We start from the raw sequence: 21,374 nt of genomic DNA, 5'->3' as shown, positions 1-21,374 counted from the left end.
TGTTTCATTCTACCAGAACTATTTTTATGAACTGGGCATTTCCTTTGGACTCCTTACTGATTCTACAAATCGTTACTGTATAAACAATATACTCATCTACCCTAATGATTCTAAACGCTAGCTATATACTATAATCACTGGGAAGCTTTCAGGGATGCTGATTTTATGGATGAAGAGGAGGTAAATCTTAGTCTTCTTAAAGAAATTTATCTGTTCCACATTTTGAAGGTAAAAAATTGCTCAAACAAGAATGGCCATGAATTACATTCTCCTGTGCTAACTATCATAATCTTGGTAATTCATTAGGATGTGTTCTTTGATCTATCTAACAATTAAGAATCCCTCAGACACAAATTTGAAGGAATGCTTGTGCTCATCAAGAAGTTCTGCTAAGATGATCACTTCTCTAGGGAAAATTTGTTGACTACGTGGGGGTATTTTGATGATTTCAGGATTATTTTCCTCTGTTTCTATGAAAACTAACATTTATATAGAAATTATATTTCATCTGTATATCACATTGGGTAATACAGACATCCTTAACAATATCAAATTTTACCATTAATAAACATGGAATACCTTTGCATTTATTTGTGTTTTTCTTTACTTTTTGTCATAAATGTTTATGGTTTTCAATGTACAAATATTGCATCTCCTTGGTTAAGCTTATGCCTGTGTGTTTTAACCATCCTGATGCTACTATAAACGGTATTGTATTTTTAGTTTCTTTTTCAGATACTGTGTTTTCACAATAAAAATACTACTGATTTTTGTATGTTGACTTCATAATCGTAACTTTTTTTATTTTCTTGATCAGTTCTAAAAGTTTTTTTGGCGGAATCTTTGAAGGAACAAATATAGAGACATCATTAGTCCCTGACTTCAAAATTTGTCATAAGGGCCCGGCGCGATAGCGTAGCGGTTAAGGTCCTCCCCTTGCACGCCCGGGATCCCATGTGGATGCCAGTTTTAATCCCGGCAGCCCTGCTCCCATCCAGCTGCCTGCTTGTGGCCTGGGAAAGCAGTCTAGGACGGCCGAAAGCCTTGGGACCCTGCACCCATGTGGGAGACCTGGAAGAGGCTCCTGGCTGCTGGCTTTGGATTGGCTCAGCTCCAGCCGTTGCGGCCGCTTGGGGAGTGAATCATCGGACAGAAGATCTTCCTCTCTGTCTCTCCTCCTCTCTGTATATCTGACTTTTCAATAAAAGTGAATAAATCTTTTTTAAAATTGTCATAAAACTATTGCAATCAAATAACATGGGGGTGGCTTTAAAACAGACACATCAACAATTGAACAGAATGGTTCATAAATAAACCTAAATATTTGTGGTAAACTGATCTTCAACACAGGACACAAAGATATACAGTAAGGTATTACATATGTGGTATGGAAGGATATAAGGATATACACACATGGAATGGAAGAGAATAGATATCCTCAAGTAAAAGAATCAAATTGGATCCTTATTTCATACCACATAGAAAAATCAACACAAATTGGATCAAAGCCTTAAATGTAAGACCTGGAACTGTAAAGCCACTGGCCAAAAACATAGGAAGAAATTTCCTCAACATTGGTCTGTGCAATAACTTTATTTAATGGATTCCAGAATAAAACAGACAACAAAAACAAAAATAGACAAATGGAATTATATCACCCTAAGAAGCTTCTGCACCAAAGAGAAAACAACAAAGTAAGGAGATAATATGTGAATTGGCACAAAATATTTGAAAACTATACAACTAACAGCAGCAAGAAAACATCTGATAAAAATGCAAAGGATTTGAACAATTTTCAAAAGAAGTGGCATGAACGTTCAATAGAAAAGTCAAACTCTACTTGTAAAAAATGCAGTTAAAATCACAATGAAGCATCGCTTCACATCTGCTAGAATGGCTGTTATCAAAAAGGTAATTGATAGAGAGTAATGGCAAAGATGTCAAGAAAAGGAATTGTTGTGCACTCTTAATAGAAGGCAAAGTAGGATAGTCATTGTGGAGGTTCCATTAAAGACAGAAAACAGAATTTCCATACAATCCAGCAATCTCAATTTTAACGTTATGAGATTATCATGTGGAAAATGGAATTAAAGGATGCTTATTTTAGTGCAAAAAATGTTTGAAATTCATGCATGGTTTTTTTCATCTATTTTCATGAGCCAAGACCTCAGCTGTCCAAAAGAATTGAAATCAATGGCTTGAAGAGGTATCTGCACTTCTATGCTCATTTCATCATTAATCACAATAATTTGAATATACAAGTAACCTAACTGTCCACCAACAGATGAATGAATAAAGAAAACGTGTCATGCATGCACATTGGAACACTACAGAGCCTTTAAAAAGAATGAAATTCTGTCACTCGTGGCAACATGAATGACAACATGGCTTTATAACTGGAAAACATTATGCTGTGTGAAATAAGCCAGAAACAGAATGACAAATGCTTACTGCTAGATCTCACTTACATGTGGAATCTGAAAAAAAAAATTCTCATGTTATAGAAACGAAGAGTTAAAGATTACCAGAGGCCAGGGGTTTGGGTGTGGTGGTTGGGAAAGGGAAGATATTGATTAAAGGGAACAAAATCTCAGGGTAGATTGCATACATGGAAACTACAGTTAATAACGCCACACTGTATTACACAAAATTGCTTTAAAATGGATTTTCATGCCCTCATTTCAAAAAATTATAGTCTGGTGGAATGATGGATGTGTTAATTAGCTAGATTGGCTCTTCATAATCTATATATTGATCAAAATACCACACTCTATTCTAGAAACACACACAATTATTTTATGTCTATTTTAGATAAATTAATAATTTTTAATTTAAAAAGAGAAGGCTTGCTTAGTTTTTATGCAGAATCCAATTCCTTATGAATCTAGCACTATAATACTTGGACCTTTCTAAAATATAGAATTTTTATTCAAACATGCATATCATGTTTCTTCCTCAAACTTTTTTTGGTTTGCATTTTTCTCTCTTATTCCGAAGCATTCAGAAGAGTCTTTCAACAAAACAAGATAAGCTGCACAGCATGATTACCATTAAATGTTAGCAACCAAAGAAAAGCCTGGCTAAGAAGAACTCTTTATTCTCCAATTGCCTTCATGTATGTAATTGTTCCTTTACTCTCTTCTCGGCTTCTGTGAAAATGAACATGACTCAAGACTCTCTCTGTTTGGGCTGTGTCAGTGGGGTGTTTTCTAAAATGTTGACATGATAGGGGCTCTAACCAAGGCATTTCACACAGCTTTCAACAAATCAGAAGGAACTCACAAAAGTCCCTTGTACCCCACGAAGATTAATGCTCTATTATGTTCTGTTAACCTGGGGCAGGAATTGGAGCTAAATTCGCAGACAGCTTCAGCAGATTTATGTCTATTCCTGAGATGAATAACATCCATGCTATTTTAGAAGTGAATTCCATGTCAAGTCCACCACAAAGCATATGAAATCACTTCATGGTATGCTGCAGCAGAATTAAATCTCCTTCTGGCCATGGGAGGTCCCTTTAATTATTTCTCAGATAAAGTGCATGGTCTTGGAATCAAAGGGTGAACCCCATAGTGAATTCCAAGACAAACTTGTGAATTTGTTCACTCCTGCAGGTTGCTTAAATGCATGCCTGTTCTTCATGAGTTTTTTTGCTTTGCATTCTCTTTTTTTTTTCCGTAATTATTCTTCTATTGCAATGTCTCTTAATAAAATTTCTTAGGCTTTCATTTTATAATAACTTTCAGAAAGTTTGTGTACTAGTGGCAGCCAAACAATGTTATAAAAATTTAACTGGATATCTTTTATTAGGTAGATTATGTCCAAATGAATCTTTGCTTTCTTAATTAAGCCAGCTTTCCACCCTATCAAGAACCAAGGAATGCCAATATCACTGGGAAGAAATTTTGCATTGTTTTTATTCTTTTTGTATTTTGAGCTGAATTTCAACTATGTGGTTTCTAAACTTAGAAAATATACAAAACTGCAAAAGCCCCACCATCTAATCACTTACATAACAGGTCAAAACAGATAAAAAATAAAAAGCACTCACCCCATGTATGTATTCCTATCAGATCTCATGGATCTATTGGAAGCAGGTAAACCTGAAGCCATATTTAGCACTGTCTGCAAAAAGAAATACTGTGACTTGCTATTAAACTGTAGCTCTAACCATAATAGCTCAGTTCCAAACTGAAATGACAGAGTCCCTTAAAACAGGTTTTCTTCTAAATTTGCTCAGGACATGTATTCCTTTGTGTTTTACATTCCCTTATCATTTCAAGCCCTCTCCCTTCTGTGTTCTTTTATACACAATCCAGCTCTCACAGTAGTGCTTCCCCAAGAAGATAGGCTTCTTTGGAAGGCGTGGCATCCTGCCTCCTGGGCCAGACTGGTGGGCTGTTGACTCTGCCCCTCAGCACCATCCCCTTGTCTTGTGCGTCTGGTGTAGCACACACAGTTATTTGCTTTGAAGTAACTGTGCACAGATGTGAGACTTCTCTTGGCATCCATGATAGCACCATCAGGTTATCTCAAAAATGTGTCCAATAGACGTGAGAACTTGCAGTACTCAAACATTTCATTTTTCCACTGTTATCTCACCTTCACCAACATGTTTACATTCCAAAGCCAATAATTCCAGAAGTGTATTCATCTGAACTTTGCCCCCTTCAAGTTCACAGAGACCTGATAGTTAAGCAGAACATATTCTCATGACTCCTCCTTGAGTTAAACACTATGCTTCCTGAGCCATTATGCTTAGTGAAATAAGCATATTGGCTTATTTCCATGATTTGTCATAACTAAGATACAGAATTTAAAAAATGATCTGTATGAGCAAAAAAAAAACCACTATGCTTCCTGAAAAATCCAAAAAACACATTATCTTGGGGTTGTTCCAGGTAGAAGGGCAACTTACAGCTGAATGGTTTTATTTTGTGTTAACAAGTTGATAAAGTCATCACTTTGACAGACACCTCTTACTCAGCATGTTGGGGAGTAGGTAAGTCTAGACTTCAGAGGAATGCCACGCTGACGCTTTTCCCCACAGTTCCCATGGCAATCACATGAAGTTCAATTCTGTTGAGAGTTGAAGAACATTAAACTCATGGCCTTGAAGCAAATCAGAACTTAAATGTACATAAGTGTCAAGCAGCAGAAGATACACAGCATTTTATTACCTGCCTGGATTTCTTTCAAGAGCATGCATCACAGTCAAGAATCAAATGCTCACACACAGAATCTTGAAAATATTCTTGGAAATGGCTACTGTAAAAAACATTGCATGGATTTACGTTGCACCAATATATTTTTAATTCCCTTTCTTCATGAACTTCTTGAAGCATCTTTGTATTTTAATTAAGATCTCCATGTTTAAAAAAAAAAGCTTCCCTTATTGGTGAAAATCATTCTTAGAAAATTTCTTGCATTCCCTGCAGGCCACCTTTAGTCTCTCTTGTGCAGGTAAAGAGGGTTTCCAGATTGAAAAGGAAAGAAAATAGTCTTTGTTTCTGTTTTTAAATATTTATTGTCTATGTGATTATTTATTTATGTTACACTAGAGTTAGAGAGAGATCGTCCATCTTCTGATTCACTCCCAAAAAGGCTTCAGTAGTTGGAGTAAGACCACGTCAAAACCAGGAGCCAGGAGCCAACAGCCAGGAAGCAAGAGTTTCTGCCAGGTCTTCCACGTGACCTTAGCCCTTTGGACAAGGACTGTAGCCCTTCGGACAGCTTCTACTACATTCAGAGGCACACTGTCAGGGAGCTGGATAGGAAGTAGAACAGATGAACCACACTGGTGTCCACATGGAATTCCAGCACTACAGGCAGCAGTTTAATCTACTGCACCACAACTCTGGCCCGGGGAGCTTGATACTGTGAAATTGATGTAGCTTAAATCTACTATCATCATCAGGAAATGAAGATTTATAGCTTTTATAACATCTCTATTCCTTCTCTTGTAAAACATTGACATTTATAAGGCAAAATAAACCCGACCACATGTGTTGCCTTTTTAACTTGGAAGTGTGGCTGTTACTTTTTTGTTACAGCAACGTATCACTGTATTACCTGATGACCCACTTCAAGCTGGTTTACTTGCTGCTTTTTCCCACATGTCCACTAACTCTCCTTTGGTATTCCATGCCATATCCTCAACTAATTTGTAGAGTATAATGAGAAGGACCACTGAATTCCAATCTGGCATTTAACTCTGGCTCCGGCAGGTGAAAGTGTTAGCTCATTAGATAAATGTTAGGTAATTAATTACTCCAGTGAATTAATTAGACTAATTAACAATAGCTGTTTCCACTGCAGATTCTGTCAGGCAATGATCCCAATCACTAATGATGCCAGATAATGCCAGCCAAGATATATGGAGCCCATGTAATAACTCCCTGAACATTAACAATGTGGTCCACATGTAGGTAAGGTTCAAAAGTCTCTTAGAATGTATGAGAAAAGATTTCCAATGAATGCCTTCTGGGAAGCCTTTAATCATCTCCGTCTGTTTTCTGTCATCTCGAGACTCCATCATCTTGCTCTCAGGATAGGCAACATCCTGATTTTTGTTTTTATTGACTGTATCGGAGAAGGTCACTCATGCTATCAGATGTTGAAACAAGTTAGTGATGATATTGCCAAAGGTCATTTAGGGTGGGAACAAGTGAAGTTTTTAAAAAGCAGGTACACAGGAAAGCACAGGTTAACTCAAACACTTTGCAAGCAAAGGCTGGGTGGAGGAAGGCAGAGCCCCGTGATAGCACAGCTTTGTGTCAGGGCAGTCCTACAGAAGTGACCCTGAGTCCGTGCTCACAGCCTTTGCCTCTGGACACAGAATCTTTGCTCTCCCACCCTCTTTCTCTGCACTGCCAGCAATTTGATATTCTTTCTCCCATGACAATTTACTCCTGCCTTAATTTGGCCCCTGAACTTCCACTATTCGAGTGTTGGTATACAAGTGGGTGGCATTAGGGGTGTCTCTGGTAGGCACAGTTACTGCTGAATTTGTGAGAACCACAAGTGTGGACTTAAAACTCTACCCATCCTTAAGCAGTGTTCCTATCACTCTGGGGAAAGGACCTAGCTAGGAATTTGGAGCTCCCAAAACTTTTCTGTAAGTTCCCAGGGAAATAATAATAGCGCTGTGCTGAGTCCTAGGTTACAGAGAGGACAAGATGGGTGATGTTTGTTCTGAAGTGACTTGTGCGCCAGTGGGGACGAGTGAGGACAGGCACTCTGAAAACTCAGAGATGGGCACCCAAGGTAGAAGAAGGAGGCTCCCAAGGGGTCATGATGCCTGTGGTGAGCTCCGAGTAAACAGCTGGTACTGACATCTATTTCTGAGTGTGAGGGGCCTGTGTGTAAGATCCTGAGTGAAAGGACATCACCTGAGGGAACAATCAGTGGGGCCGTGTGGAGTTTTTGTCCTTAGTGGTTTTCAATTTTTTCGTATTTGTGGTATTGTGTTTTTAAAAGTAAAGTCAAAACAGCATTTCACTAATCATAGTAAACTCATATATACTTTAATGAATCGTTGTATCTTTTTTAGAAAAAAAGATGTATTTGGTTGAAAATCAGAGTGAGAGAGAGGAGAGATGAAGAGAGAGAATCTGTCATTCATTAATTCACTTTTCCAAATAGCTACAATAGCCAGAGTTGTGCCAGGTCAAAACCAGGAGCCAGGAACTCCACCCTAGTCTCACGCATGACGGCAGGAGCACAAGTACTTGGGCATCTGCCGCTTTTCTCAGGTAAACTAGCAGGAAATTGATTTAGAAGTGAAGCAGTCAGGATTCAAACTGGCATACCAGTATGGGATGCCAGACTTATAATCAGTGACTTAATTCACTGCATCACAATGCGAACCTCTTAATTGTTCTGTCCTTTGAACATTGAAGTCAATGAGAGGATGAGCTGCTAGATAAAAGAGACAGAGACACAAGACACAGGTTTATATAACTGGAGTGCCAGAAGCTTCCTCTCTCCAAAAGCAAGGGAAAACCCCATCAAGCTCTTCCCAACAGTTTTTCTTTTCTTTTTAAGGATTTGTTTATTTTTACTTGAAAGGCTGATTTTACAGAGGCAGGAGGAGAGACACAGAGAGAGATCTTCTATCCACTGGTTCACTCTCTAAATGGCCACAATGGCCAGAGCTGAGCAGATCTGAAGCCAGGACCAGGAGCTTCTTCCAGTCTCCCACATGGGTGCAAGGTTCCAAGGCTTTGAATCATCCTCTGCTCCTTTCCCAGACCATAAGCAGAGAGCTGAATCAGAAGTTGAGCATCTGGGATACAAACCAGTTCATATGGAATGCCAGAGCTTCAGGTGATTTTGCTTGCTGTGCCACAGCACCAATCCCAACACTTTTTATTTTCTTAGGGTATCCAATTTCTCTACCGACATGGCAATATTCAAAGCTCACATCCCCATTCCCACTGCTATGTAGCTGCTGAGACCACCAGAAGGTCACCATGGGCCAGAGGGAGGAAAAGAACGGGATCCCTCAGTGAGCATGTGAGCAGTGTGAGTTCATTATCTTAGAGCACCTGCATCTGGGGCCTCAGCCTTCGGCTGACTGCTGCCTTGCACACCGAACATCCTATCAGTTTGTTCCCAGACCACTCAGTTCAGAACTCTCACTCTTTTTCAGACTGTTGATGTCTGCCATGACCAGGCTCCAGCAAGTCTGCCTCTTCCTCTTTTTCTCACACCCTGTTACTCTCGTAAGCAGAAGATGGAGGCCTCTTTGTACCTTTTCTGAGTGAATACCCCTTTACCATACCCTGAGTTCTGTCGTGCTTGGGAGGAATCTCCATGTTCAAGTCTACCATACACTGGTTTAATGTGTTAATGGGAGAATAAGCACATAAAATGTTTTTTTATTTTTCTTCACATTTCCTTTGAGAGTTTCAAAATTCACATTCAAACAATCTGGGTCCCTAATTCCAGTTACCATCTTCCAGTAAAAAGATGGGAATATGGACTTTAATAGAAGTGGACAAGCACAGAAAGAAGGAAAGATAGAGTTCAGTACTATGTTTCATAGCACTATATCTTTTGTAAATAGAAGCAAAACCAACCAGGTCCTTGGTACAAAAATGATAACACTTGGGCATGTATTGTTCTTTGTAGCACTTTCCCCACCATTGAGCTCAGGCAATATGACTCTCATCAAGCAAAGACCAGACAGAGGGTTGGAGTGAGTGAGCCGCTGGCAGTGAGCTGTGGCCACCAGGAACATCCTTTGAGAGTCCCTCTGGTGGAGATGGACCCATGCCGAGTGGGCTGGACATCACTCCATCCCTTCTGAGCCCTGCAGTCTGCATCTGTGACTGTAACTATGTTGTAAAAGTTTTCACAACTGCACATGGAACTCAGAAATACAAAACAATGGCATATTTTCTAGGACCCACAGATCGCTGACATCTGGAATCTTTATGAAGCTGAAATTTGCTTTGGGAACATAAATTATAGATTTGCCAAATTTTCTTTCTTTCTTTTTTCCCCAGAATCATGCTTCCTAATATTTAATGTCTGTGTGTTCAAGAATTTCTCTCAGGACTGTGATAAAAAAAAAATCCCATGTGAAAGAATGTTTTAAGTTTTGTGAACATTTATATGTGGGGTTTTGGCTTTGACTTGTCATCCATTCCAAAACGGATCTAAGTAAATGTAGAGTCTTCATAGCAAATTTCATGTCATACTAGTCCCTCAGTGGGGAATTGTTAAGCGCCTACTGTAGTAAAGCTTGCAGTTGAGTCATGACACAGAAGAATCATCATGGGTGTCAGGCTCGTTCTTCTGGATGCATCCAAATGAAAGGAATTTAGCTTACCACTGCCACAGCTTCTCTGATAATCTTTCTTATAAGGAATACAATTCCCACAGTACGAATAAAGCTGAAATTAACTAGTCTATAATGGGTGATCTTTATGTCCACACCTGTGTTTCGAAGGGTCAGCTGACAACTCCAGCCAGCAATGGTCAGTAGTGCATCCGGTGGACTGGATAACAGAATGGCTCAAGAGTGAGAAGACTTGACCTTTGCATATGCTTGACTTCAATCTAGAATTGTTCTCTTCTTTATGCTTTTTGGCTAAAGGAGATTTGAGGTGCGGGCTACCTTAGTAGTACTGTAACAAAATGCCTGAGGTTGGATAAATTAAGAAGAAGAAAAAGAAGTTTATTTAGCTTGCTGCTCTGAAGCCTTTAGGACAGGGGATTAGATTGGATCTGCTTTGGTGAGGGCCTTGTGGCAGATATCACAATGGTATGAATCCATGCAGGAAGAAGAGACTACGTGGCAAGACCAGAAGACAGAGAAAAACTAGAGTCTCACTCAAGCTATATTAATCCATCTGAGGGTATACCAGCAAAGACTGAGCAACTTCCTGCCATGACCTAACTCTTGAAAGTCCCATCTCTTAATGTCACTGCAATGAGGACCACACCCCCAAAACAGGAAACTTTGGGGATATACCCAATCCATATTCAAATTATATCTAAACCGTAACACAGGCTGCCACGTAAGTCTTAAAGCAAAGCTATTTCATTTGAAATAAAGCATGATAACTGAAGTCAGTACCAATAGAGAATACAATTAAAACTCACTGCATTTAAAGTAACTATTCAGTTGGTAATGGGAATCTGGAGGACAAGGAAGAATAACCAGAACAAGGATGTCAGTAACAATAGTGCTTAAATTCAGGTTTGGACTAAGTAATTGCTGTTTTAATCTGTATCCCTACAACATCCTTACGTGTTATTTCTCCACTTTTTAGAAGAGAAATTTGAAGTCCAGAAAAGGCAAATGAGTTTCCCAAGACCCCAGAATGAGTGAACTGAGATTGGAAGTCAGATCCAGATCTCCCTAGCTGCAAATCCATGGGAACTCTTTCTAGCTCACTGTTGTCAGCAAATGTTGACGGGGAATACAAGGAGAATGGCACCGACAAGAGAATTTGATCTGGGTCTGAGAGATGAAGTAGAATTTGGAGTGTAAGGAGCATCTCTGCAGAATGCTGCCTGTTAGTCATTAGAGTTGTTGAGTTAGCTCATTTATGGCAAAGAGGACTTAGCTTAACCATACTGCTGAATGCTGATACAGAATATAACTCCAGGAAGATGATGAGCCAGTCCTAACACTAATCATAAAATCATCTCATTGTCAAATTTTAAACTATTTACTTCAGAAAGAGAAACAGAGTGCTCTTCGTGCACTAATTCACTCCCCAAATAACCATGGTGACTGGAGTTAGGACCAGCCAAACCCAGGAATCAGGAACTCAATCCATGTATCCCACATGGGTGACAGGGTAGCTGGAGTCAGGAGCCAGAGCTAGGTATCAAACACAGACACGCAGCTAGAGGATGAAGTCTGGCTCTCTGATGTTGGACACAGGCATTTCTTGTCCCTCACCGCCAAATTTTAAATTGACCTTTATTTTTATGCCTCTCAGTCTCACCACTCCCCCACAATTTTACCCAAAAATTTAGGTCTACTTCATCACCCTGCCTGCAGCCAGTTGTTTCTGTACCTGAGTACCCCTTGGAAAGTGAATTAAAGGGCACAGAAATTAAGAGATTTCGTGCTGTTGGCCTCGTTGCCCAGCTTCCTGTCTGTGGCTTGTCATTGCAGTGACTCCAGACCAGGGGGATTGAAAGCTGCACTTGATCTTCAGCACCAGATGCAACAGCTGTGACCAGCCCGCAAACTGCGCTGGAAAATCAGCTCCTCTGGTGGAAAGGAATTCTGGGAGTCTGACAAACCCACCGTTAAAGCAGAGGGCATGACTTAAAAAACCCAGGTTATTATGGCTATTTCCCAAAGGGGCTCTCGTGGCAAAACATTGCAAATGCCCCACGGAGGGGCTGAATGCCAGGCTCTGAAAGTCATGAAATTTCAAAACTGACTGATTTGAGTTTAACTAACTGAAAGATAGCTGTGTGTTTTATGGTATTCTCTTAAAACTACTGTGTGCAGTATATTGAGTTAAACATTAATTTTTTTTCCTGAAGCAGTAGAAAGCCTTTTGTGTGCAATCATGGTCACAGTCCCATTCTGTTAATGCTTTACTTTACGAATGTCATGACTTTTCCAAAGTGTGACCTAAACACTTCACCTTGCCTTTGCATTTTGTTTTTCTGTTATGATTGTTAGGTTTGTATCTCTGATAACTTTCTGGTGTTTCTGCATTTTATGTTTACACAAATATTTACATTAAATATTTAGACAAAAGGAAAGGTGTGGTTGGCCACACCAATTGGTTACTTGTTAACATTTTGCTATATGTAATTGTGTTTTGTTTTTCCTTAAGAATCAAGCGTGCACTCCACAGCTTGTGTTTATGAGCAGGCATTTGCAACTACATGAGCAGACTTAATATATGCACATATATTAAATGGAATACACTTAATAGCTACATGTGATATGTACTATATTAATTTATAGTATATACATTATAAAAAGGGTTGAATATCCCTTATTTGAAGTACTTGGTACTGGAAGCAATTGAAATTTCTGGGATTTTGTGTGTGTGTGAGAAAATTTTTTTGAATATTTGCATGTCTTGGGGACAAGACCTAAATCCAAACATAAAATCTATGTTTCCTTTACACCTTACATACATACCCTGAAGACAATTCCACATAATATTTCAAATAATTCTTTTCATGAGACAGTGTGTGTGCATTGTATCATCAGCAGTTGAGTTTGGGAAAAGTAGGGTGCAAAAAGTTCAGAAGACAGCTTACTGGTGAAGTCACAATTGTGTTTCAAGAACACATTTCAAAGTTTTCCCAGTTTTGATTTCAGCTGAGCTAGCTATTCAGGAGAACTATGGCTTTAATAAGCTTGATGCGAGTAGCGCATCAAGATTTATAAAAATAGGCCAACATTTTCCAAATGACTCATTGTTCTTGAGTAGAAATAGTGTATGGCCAAATGCAACATAATTGTATCCAGAAAAAAGCGGTACTCCTGGCTCTCAGAGCAGCAGGAAACAGAAAGCACAATTTCGTCACAGAATCTGGATGCATTTTGTTTCAGAGTGGTAAACTGACGAATTGCACCTAAGCAAGCAGTGTGATGTGCTGAAAGGATGACTAGTTTTGGTTTGTTCCTAGAAATATTATCTCTTTTTTTTTCATCTTTCGTCTTAAACCAAATGAACCCATGCTCCACTGAACAAGTTCTGAACTTCTCCAGACTTTATTTTGTTCTTCCATTCAAGTAATTACCATGAAGAAGTGGTGGGAAGATAAATAGATTAGATTCATATTAAGAATAACATGGGGGTTTTCATTTTGTAACATGGTTCATGTACTCAAACCTCCCAGGTGATTAGTTACCCAACTCTCCCAATCGAAATTCCTCACTTTCGCCAAACCTTTCTCACAGCTACCTCAGAAGCATTTGCAGGACCAAATTTATAGACATTGGTATCATATAAAACCATATGTGAATTATTGCTTAATTAATGCTTTTAGTGAATGATGTCATTATGTTAAACTAGGAACTAGAATACTATGGTTCATGTCGCAGCTCCCCAAGCATAGGTGATATGGCCATAAAGAAACTATAAAGCTTTTCTTAATCTCAGATTCCTCATCTATGAAATGAAATTGGATAATTGACATTCAGTCACTTGAAGCTTAAGCCTCTATTGGAGAGCATGTCTGATTTCTGGATAGAAACAGAAAATAGGATGAAGGAGGTCCTATGTGAATTTTAGCTCTATCCATAAGACCAAATCTACACAGCAGTTTGAACAAATGAAGACTTAGTACAAGATGGTGTTAACTATAAAAGACTAAAGTAATAGACCTCTAAATAACATAGAAATAGCAGATAGAATTAGCTGCTACCCCAGGGGCTGAGACAGAACATCCATGAATCTTCTCCTTTACTTCAGTCCTCCATAGCTGCCCACAATCTGGACTCCAGCAGGTAACCTTCACACAGATAGATGCCAGGTCCCTGGAAGCATCTGAATTTGTGTGATCCTTGACCACCTGTCTGCCTCACTGAGAAACCAGGGCTCAGCACAATGAATTAGCACACTCCAGGCTACTTTTGCCATTTCAACCAGGTTACAGAAAGTAGATAATAGACTGATCTGTAGTTCCGATTTCTCTCAGTTGCCTTGCATTTAGCTATTTGTATTGCATCCACCTTGCTCATTTACATAAAGTCAGGAGGTTATTGGAAAAAATGTGTCCTGGTCATTCCCTCAGGCCAGAAAATAAGCAGGAACTTAATCAAGACTCATTTCTCCATGGGTCAACTACACTGATACTAAAATCCTGTTCAAAACTGTTCAAGTAAGACCAGAGTTTTGCAATCTGTAATTACCACTATCTAGGCAGTTTAATTGATTCCCCTCTTTTCCCCCTTTTTTCCCCTCTTTTCAAAGCCATTACTTCCCAGTTGATGAGGTTGTAGAGATCTTTATCATTTCACCAAAATGGGAAATCTATCAATTTCCCTTAACTAACTGAATGTTAGGCCATTCCCAATACTTAAATAATTTCACACTCTAAGCAAGGTGAGAAAAAAAAAAAAAAAACTATTTCCAAGTTTTTACAGGATTGCTGACAATGATGAGAGAGAAAGGGGGAGAGAGAGAGAGAGGGAGAGAGAGAGAGAGAGTATCCGGAGTATCTTCAGAAATGGCATTTGCTGGCTTCTTTTTACTTCTTAAGAAGTAAGCCTTATTTGACGTAAACATGCTAGGATGAAAACACAATCTAAATGATGGTAGCTAATTCCAAGCAGAAGCTTAATTTTATTTAATGTAAAAGGAAAAGAAGGAGACGCATCTGGTAAAGTTGTTAAGCCATCACTTGAGATGCTCACAGCCCACCCTGGGGAGGTTGGGCTCAAGTCCTGACTGCTTTCAACTTCCTGTTAATGCGAATCTCCTAGGCAGGGGGCGGGGTTTCAGGCCATCCTTGTGAGAGACACAGATTGAGATCTAAGCTTCTAGCTTTGGCCTGACTAAGTCTTGGCTATTGTGAGAATGGGCAATGCATCAGTGGTTGGATGATCTCTCTGTGTTGTGTTGTCTTTGTCTTTCTCCCCACCAAATAAAGAGGAAACAAATCATAAAATTAAAATCTCTTATTTATTGTATCTAGGACTTTAGTAACTATCACAGTTTTAGGTGTATTTTAGTTTTAGAAATTAATTTGGTTTGTAATTTTTATATGCAAACAAAATGTGACTATGGTAAAAACTTGTATTTTGGGTATTAATGAAGGTGGGTTCATATATATCCTCTGCTAGCAATAAGTTATCACTCATTCCTATTGCAAGCAAATTCCAGGTTCCTTTACAGTTTCACCTCTCCCTTTTGTTGGAAAAGCAATAAAGAAGCATATTCTAGGGGCTAGTAGACGATCAGGTCACGGTTTTACAAGAGCAGTATTCCATGAACACCAATTTCTGGTTTAAACCCAGTCTTCTGCTAACACACCTAGGAAAGTAGAAAACAGCCCAACTACCTGGGTCCCCGCCACCCATGGGGGTGAATTACATGGAGCCCTGGCTTTTTGGCTTCTGCCTGGATTGGGAGTTGGGGAAGGTAGCAGAAAAGAAGGAAGAGTAGATTGGGTCCTTTCTGGCAGTGGAATGAGTGCTTGAAACCTATCAGGGACTCAGTATGTATGAGTTGCATCGAAGCATAGCTAGGCTTCTAACCTCACGTCAATCCACTGAATTTGGAATGGGAGGATGATGAGACTCCCTCACGGCTCCCTTCTCTGCACCTCACACATCTGATTGTCTAGAGAAGGAAAAGAGCTAATGCTGTCTCAAGGATAAGTCCCAGGTAGACATGAAAACCTGATCTCCCAAACCCTTAGAATTATAGAAAAGAAGAAAAAAGAGTTTTCCCTTTGCTCCCTGTTCCTGAGCCAAACCTTAGGTGGGTGCAACTGGATAAAATCTAGACAATTAGGGATGAAGAGCAAGTCTCTTCTGCTCTGCCCAGGGAAATTGGCAGCCCCTTGTTAATACCCTTGCATAGGAACACAAATTCCAGGAATGACCATGCGAATCCACAGGAAGTGACCAGAAAGAAGATTCTGTTGCAGAGTTCCTGGTGTTGCTTGGTCCATTCAAGCTGTTTGGAGTGCCACTACCTAGTGCTGTAGCCACTTGACAAACAAGGCTACTTGAATTCAAACAAAATTTAAGATGTGGTTCTTTAGCAGCAGTGGCAATATTTCAAGCAGACGAAAACTCACTAGCAAAAACTCCTCAGTTCTACTGACATAACCTGAAAGCAACCATTATCCATACGTAAATGAGCAGCCATTGCCATATTCCAACACAACTTTATTTATAATGACAGACATTGGCAAGAGGGCAGCAATGTATCCATTCCGACACTACAAAATTCCCCACATATGTCCTCATGCAAAGGTCAGAAGCCACTAAAAAGAGTTGACAGACTAGAGGAGGTTTGGGCTAGGGCCAAGCTGCCTAATCTGTGCACTCAAAGGTCAAGACACAATTTAGCACAGGCAGAGCAAGAATCTACCGAGATTGTGGCAGAGCATGCAAGCTTGCTCACCCAGACCCCGGCACATTTTTTAGAAGGAGCAGCGGGAAAAGAAATTGAAAAACTGACCCTAAGTAACACAAGCAACCGAAAGAAGCTGTTTAAATGAAAGAAACAATGATGTTATCTGACCCTACTGCCGCCACTTTCTGTGGGGGAAGTGAAGCTCAGGTGAGGGTTAGAACCATTCACTTAAAAAAAGAAGAAAAAAGTCACTGTTTAATTGTACCTCTAAGTTTCAGTGCAAGTAAGTCAATGTTGCTGAATAATGTTTTTTCACATTGTGAGAAGACACTTGATGAAAACAGATCTATATGGGCTATTTCATCTATCCAATCCCACCAACTCGGAAGCACTGTGTGAACAGTGCACTGACACCAAAGGGAGCAAACTGGAATCCAACTGTGGGGCTTAACTTCAACCTCTGCACCCCTCGGGGCTTCAGTGACCTCACCTGCCACCCAGAAACATGAATCAAATCATTGTACAGTTCTGACCCAAAGATATGATGATTCATCTATAAACATCTGCCTGGGATTGTAGTCCATGACTACAATTGATAGTGAACTTGATCGCATGGCAATGAACATTTCTACAATTCACTAAAGTACTGGTATTTGGTACTTGACCTGTTGTAAGATCATCTTATTCAAACTTTGCTAGCTCAGGTTGCTTTAGCAAAATCCCATAGGCTAGGATAGGTAACTTAGAATACAGACCCTTATTTTCTCGTGGTTTGAGGCTAGAAGTCTAAGACTAGGGTGACGGCATGGTTGGCTGCTGCTCAGGTCTCTTTCTGGCTTACAGACAGCCGCCTTCTCCTCATGTCCTCATATAGCACAGAAAGAGAAGGAGCACTCTGTCTCCTCTTTCAAGGGTGCTAATCCCATTATGGAGCCCTACCCTCATGACTTCATGTAAATATAATCACCTCCCAAAAGTCCTACCAACAAATACTAGCACAATGGGGACTATAGTTTAAATATGGATTTTGAGAGGAATTATATTCAATGCATAGCGTAACTCTTCAAATTGCTTTATGCCACAATGTCATGCTCTTAGAATTTTGTTGACTAATCATGGACAAAACAAAAGAAAATGCTCTTCACATACGTATGAAATTTCTGAGAACAGTGTGTCCAGCTCTGCCCCACCTTTTCTGATACTCAAGGCAGAGGTGGGATGAGAAGATGACTATCTTGATTACCCATCACTGTGACAGCTAGCGTTTAGTGGGCAACATCTTGTGTGCCAGGAACTCATCAACATACTCTTCATATGTCATCCCATTACACATCACAGCTTCCTAAGCTAATGGCCATTTTTGTTAGGTTTATTGGTGAGATGAAGAAACGGATACTTAGAAAGGCTAAATAATTTGCCTAAGGTCACACAAACATGAGACTGAGTTTAGATTTAAAAAGAAAAAACTCAATACACACAATCCAGAGCCTCTTCCACTAAGTCCTGCCATTTGTATCCTCTCATATTGTACACAAGCCACAGGGAAACTTCCTACACACCCTCGTGTGAGTTTGTACACACACACACAGACACACACTCACACACATACACACAGTCTAACAAAAACTGCAGCACAGAGTATATTAATCACAGGCATTAATGCCAGCAAGTTCTTCACACTTTAGAGTGCACAACTGCACCCCAGTAAGCAAAATTCACTGTATTCACACCTTGATAAGATTATAATACCATGAAACGAGTGTTTCAGAGAGTGGCAAGCAGCAAGGAGATGTGTTGGATTGGGGTCCTCGAGGATGGGAGATCCAGAGAGGAAGTTGAATTCAGAAGTAGTTAACAGCTCTGGTGCTAGGCTGAGACAAAGGCTGAAGGGCTTGATTGCATGAAAAGGGTAGAGAGAAGAGAGTCTGCGAAGAGTGGCAAAAGTGAGATGAATGTTCCCCAGAGGTGAAAGCCAACACCACAGGGAGAATACGTAAAGTTTTTTTTCATTTCTTCCCACAAAGAACTACAAAACAGTCATTGCAATATGCATCTGTACTCCCAAATAAAAGATGGATTACCAATGAAAACATTAAATATATCTTGACAATAGAATGTTGGACTTTCTGCCATTGTCTATACCTACAATGTCAGGATGCACTTAAATAGCAGAATGATAGACTCATGACTGCTTTTGAAGGACTATATTATAGGAGAAATCAGTGATGGGTGGAGAACTGGGGAGTGGTAAAGGGGAAATCCCTAAGCCTATGAAATTGCATGAATGAATAAATACATAATTCTTTAAAAAAAAAAAAACTACGAAATCTCTACAGGTTCAAGTAACTTGCTTTTATTCTTCTGTCCAATACGGCCAGTCAATCACTGAAAGTAACCCTTATGCCACCAGGTCATCCAGGTAAGTCCTACCTGGCTAACAAGACATGAGATATAACTTCTTTTAAAATAGAACTCGTACAATAGCTCTCAGGAGAAGCTGAGATGTATCTTCACTTCCCAGTATGCTAGTCTCCATTATGCAATTCCTCTAGATGAATATATGTGCATACATGTTGGAAAGTGCTAAGACAACTGAAAATTGACCTATCATATGACCCAGCTATCCCACTTCTGGGAATATATCTGAAAGAAATGAAATCTGCATGTGAGAAAGTGACGCATAATCCTGTATTTATAGCAGCACAATCTACAGTAGCAAAGACATAGAAACAATCCAGATGCCCATCAAAAAAGGAATGGATATAGAAACTGTGATACACCTTCTCGGTGAAAAACTACCAAGCCATTAAAAAGAATGAAATTCTACCATTTGCAACATTGGTCCTACCTAGAGACCATTATGCTCAGTGAAATAAACCAATGCCAAAAGGAGAAGTATCATATGTTCTTTCTGAAATAAGGCAACCTTCCTGCAAAATACAAGATCAATAGATATATACATAAACCTAAATTTAATTCTTTTTCATGGCTGGGTAGTATTCCACGGAATAGCTATACCACAGTTCCTTTATCCATTCTTCTTTTGATGAACACCTGGGTTCTTTCCATTTCTTTGCTATTGTAGATTATGCTGCTATAAATACAGAATTATGAGTCACTTTCTCATGCAGATTTTATTTCCTTTGGGCATATTCCCAGTCGGTGGATAGCTGGGTCATACTGCACAGTGTTATGGTTTTTAAGTTGTGTCACTGGTTGACAGAACAATGTTATCTTTGTTATGAACAGAAAGCTTAGCCCAGAAAGAAGCCTACAAAGGAGACTGCTAAAAGAGCAGGTGTGGGTTATGGTGAGGGCCCCTGGAACTGCTTGTTCCTAAACTCATTGTCCCCCTTTTGATGGACTAGGTAGAGAGCTAGTTATCCAAGGAGTTAAGAGGCTTCCAGGTGTCTCCTGGCCAGAGCTCTTCTGTGGCCAACTCTGCACACTTACTTTCCAGTGATGCATCTGGACATACTCTGTCCCATAGACGACACTATGGGGAATATACACATGCCAGGCTCCACATGGAGACACCTCCATACCTTCCCAGAGATCACCACACACACAGAACCCCACTAAATCCACCCCACACACATACACATGCCAGGAACATACACATGCCAGGCTCCACATGGAGATACCTCCTTACCTTCCCAGAGATCACCACATACACAGAACCCCACTAAAACTCCACCTCTTTTGTATATTCAATTAAGATACTACCTCTTTCCCCTTAATGAAGGATGACCAACCTGGGGAGGCACAATTCTCCTTCATGAGAGTGCTCACGTTCCCATGTGAAAATGTACTATTGTTTTAATCTCTTGAAATAAATTTTGCTCCTGGTCCTGCTCTTTTTCTGTGACTCTGTTTTTAATTCCCTCACCCTGAAGCACGAAAAGAATAAAATCCAGCTGGGGATGTCCCAATCCACAATACTTTGACATAATATTTACATGCCTACTGAAAATCTATTTTTAACTTAAAATCAAGTTTATAGTGCAATGGGAACTCTTTTCACACAATTGTTTATTCCAAATTCAGAGAGATGAGACAGCTGTCTGCTGGTTCACTTCCAAAATGCCCACAATGGCAAGAACTAAGCTTGGCTTGAGCTAGGAGCTTGGAACTCATCCAGGCTTAAACATGGATAGCAGGACCCAAAAACTTCAGTTAACACTTTCTGCCTTCTGGAGTCTGTATTGGCCAGAAGCTGGAATCAGGAGGCAGTGCAATGATATGGGACTGGCACCCTCACCTCTAGGCCAAATGGTTCCTTTGGGGAGCTCTTTTCGAGATGGAAGTGTGTTACTTAGTAAAGAAATCAAGTGAGGCAGCTCTGAGGATGTAAATTCTGGGCTGAGAAGGGTAGGAAATGTGGTAATCAGACAAGGGATGGGGGAGACGAGCCCCTGGTATGGGAAAGTGCAGCAGTGGGAGCGTGAAGGACTGAGAAGCAAATGTGACTGCAGCAGAGTAAGAGGGCATCGGTGTGATGTGGAGGATGGTGGAGAGAGTAATAGGCAGCAGAACTCAAGGAACCGAGAACCTACATCAAGGGTTTTATTTTTCCCTAATGATAATGGAAACCTATTGAAAAATATTAAGAATTGTGGGATAGAATGACAACATAAGAGTTGTGTTTTTTTTTTAAGATTATGCTGCTCAAACATGAAATACGGATTCACAAGATGATGTGGCTTTGGTACGCAAGTTAGAAGACTACTTTAGGGTAGGCATTTCAGCACAGCAGTTAAGCTGCTTCTTGGAACCCATGCAGCCCATATCAGAATGTTTGGGTTGAAGTCCTACCTCTACTTCTTTTTTTATTTTATTTTT

The 21,374-nt window shown here is 39.9% G+C and overlaps 1 protein-coding gene across 1 annotated transcript in view; it reads right to left on the bottom strand.

Moving 5' to 3' along the window:
• UPP2 (uridine phosphorylase 2) overlaps positions 1-4,113 on the bottom strand; it is a 51,947-nt gene extending 47,834 nt beyond the window's left edge. The window contains 1 exon segment of the mRNA XM_058664232.1: positions 4,052-4,113. Coding sequence (XP_058520215.1) covers positions 4,052-4,113 — 62 coding nt within the window.
• Positions 4,114-21,374: the final 17,261 nt, after the last annotated feature.

This window comes from Ochotona princeps, chromosome 5 (genome assembly GCF_030435755.1).
Source record: "Ochotona princeps isolate mOchPri1 chromosome 5, mOchPri1.hap1, whole genome shotgun sequence".
Lineage (NCBI taxonomy): Eukaryota > Metazoa > Chordata > Mammalia > Lagomorpha > Ochotonidae > Ochotona > Ochotona princeps.
Note: the sequence above shows the minus strand (reverse complement) of the source record. Positions and strands in the feature narration are given on the sequence as shown.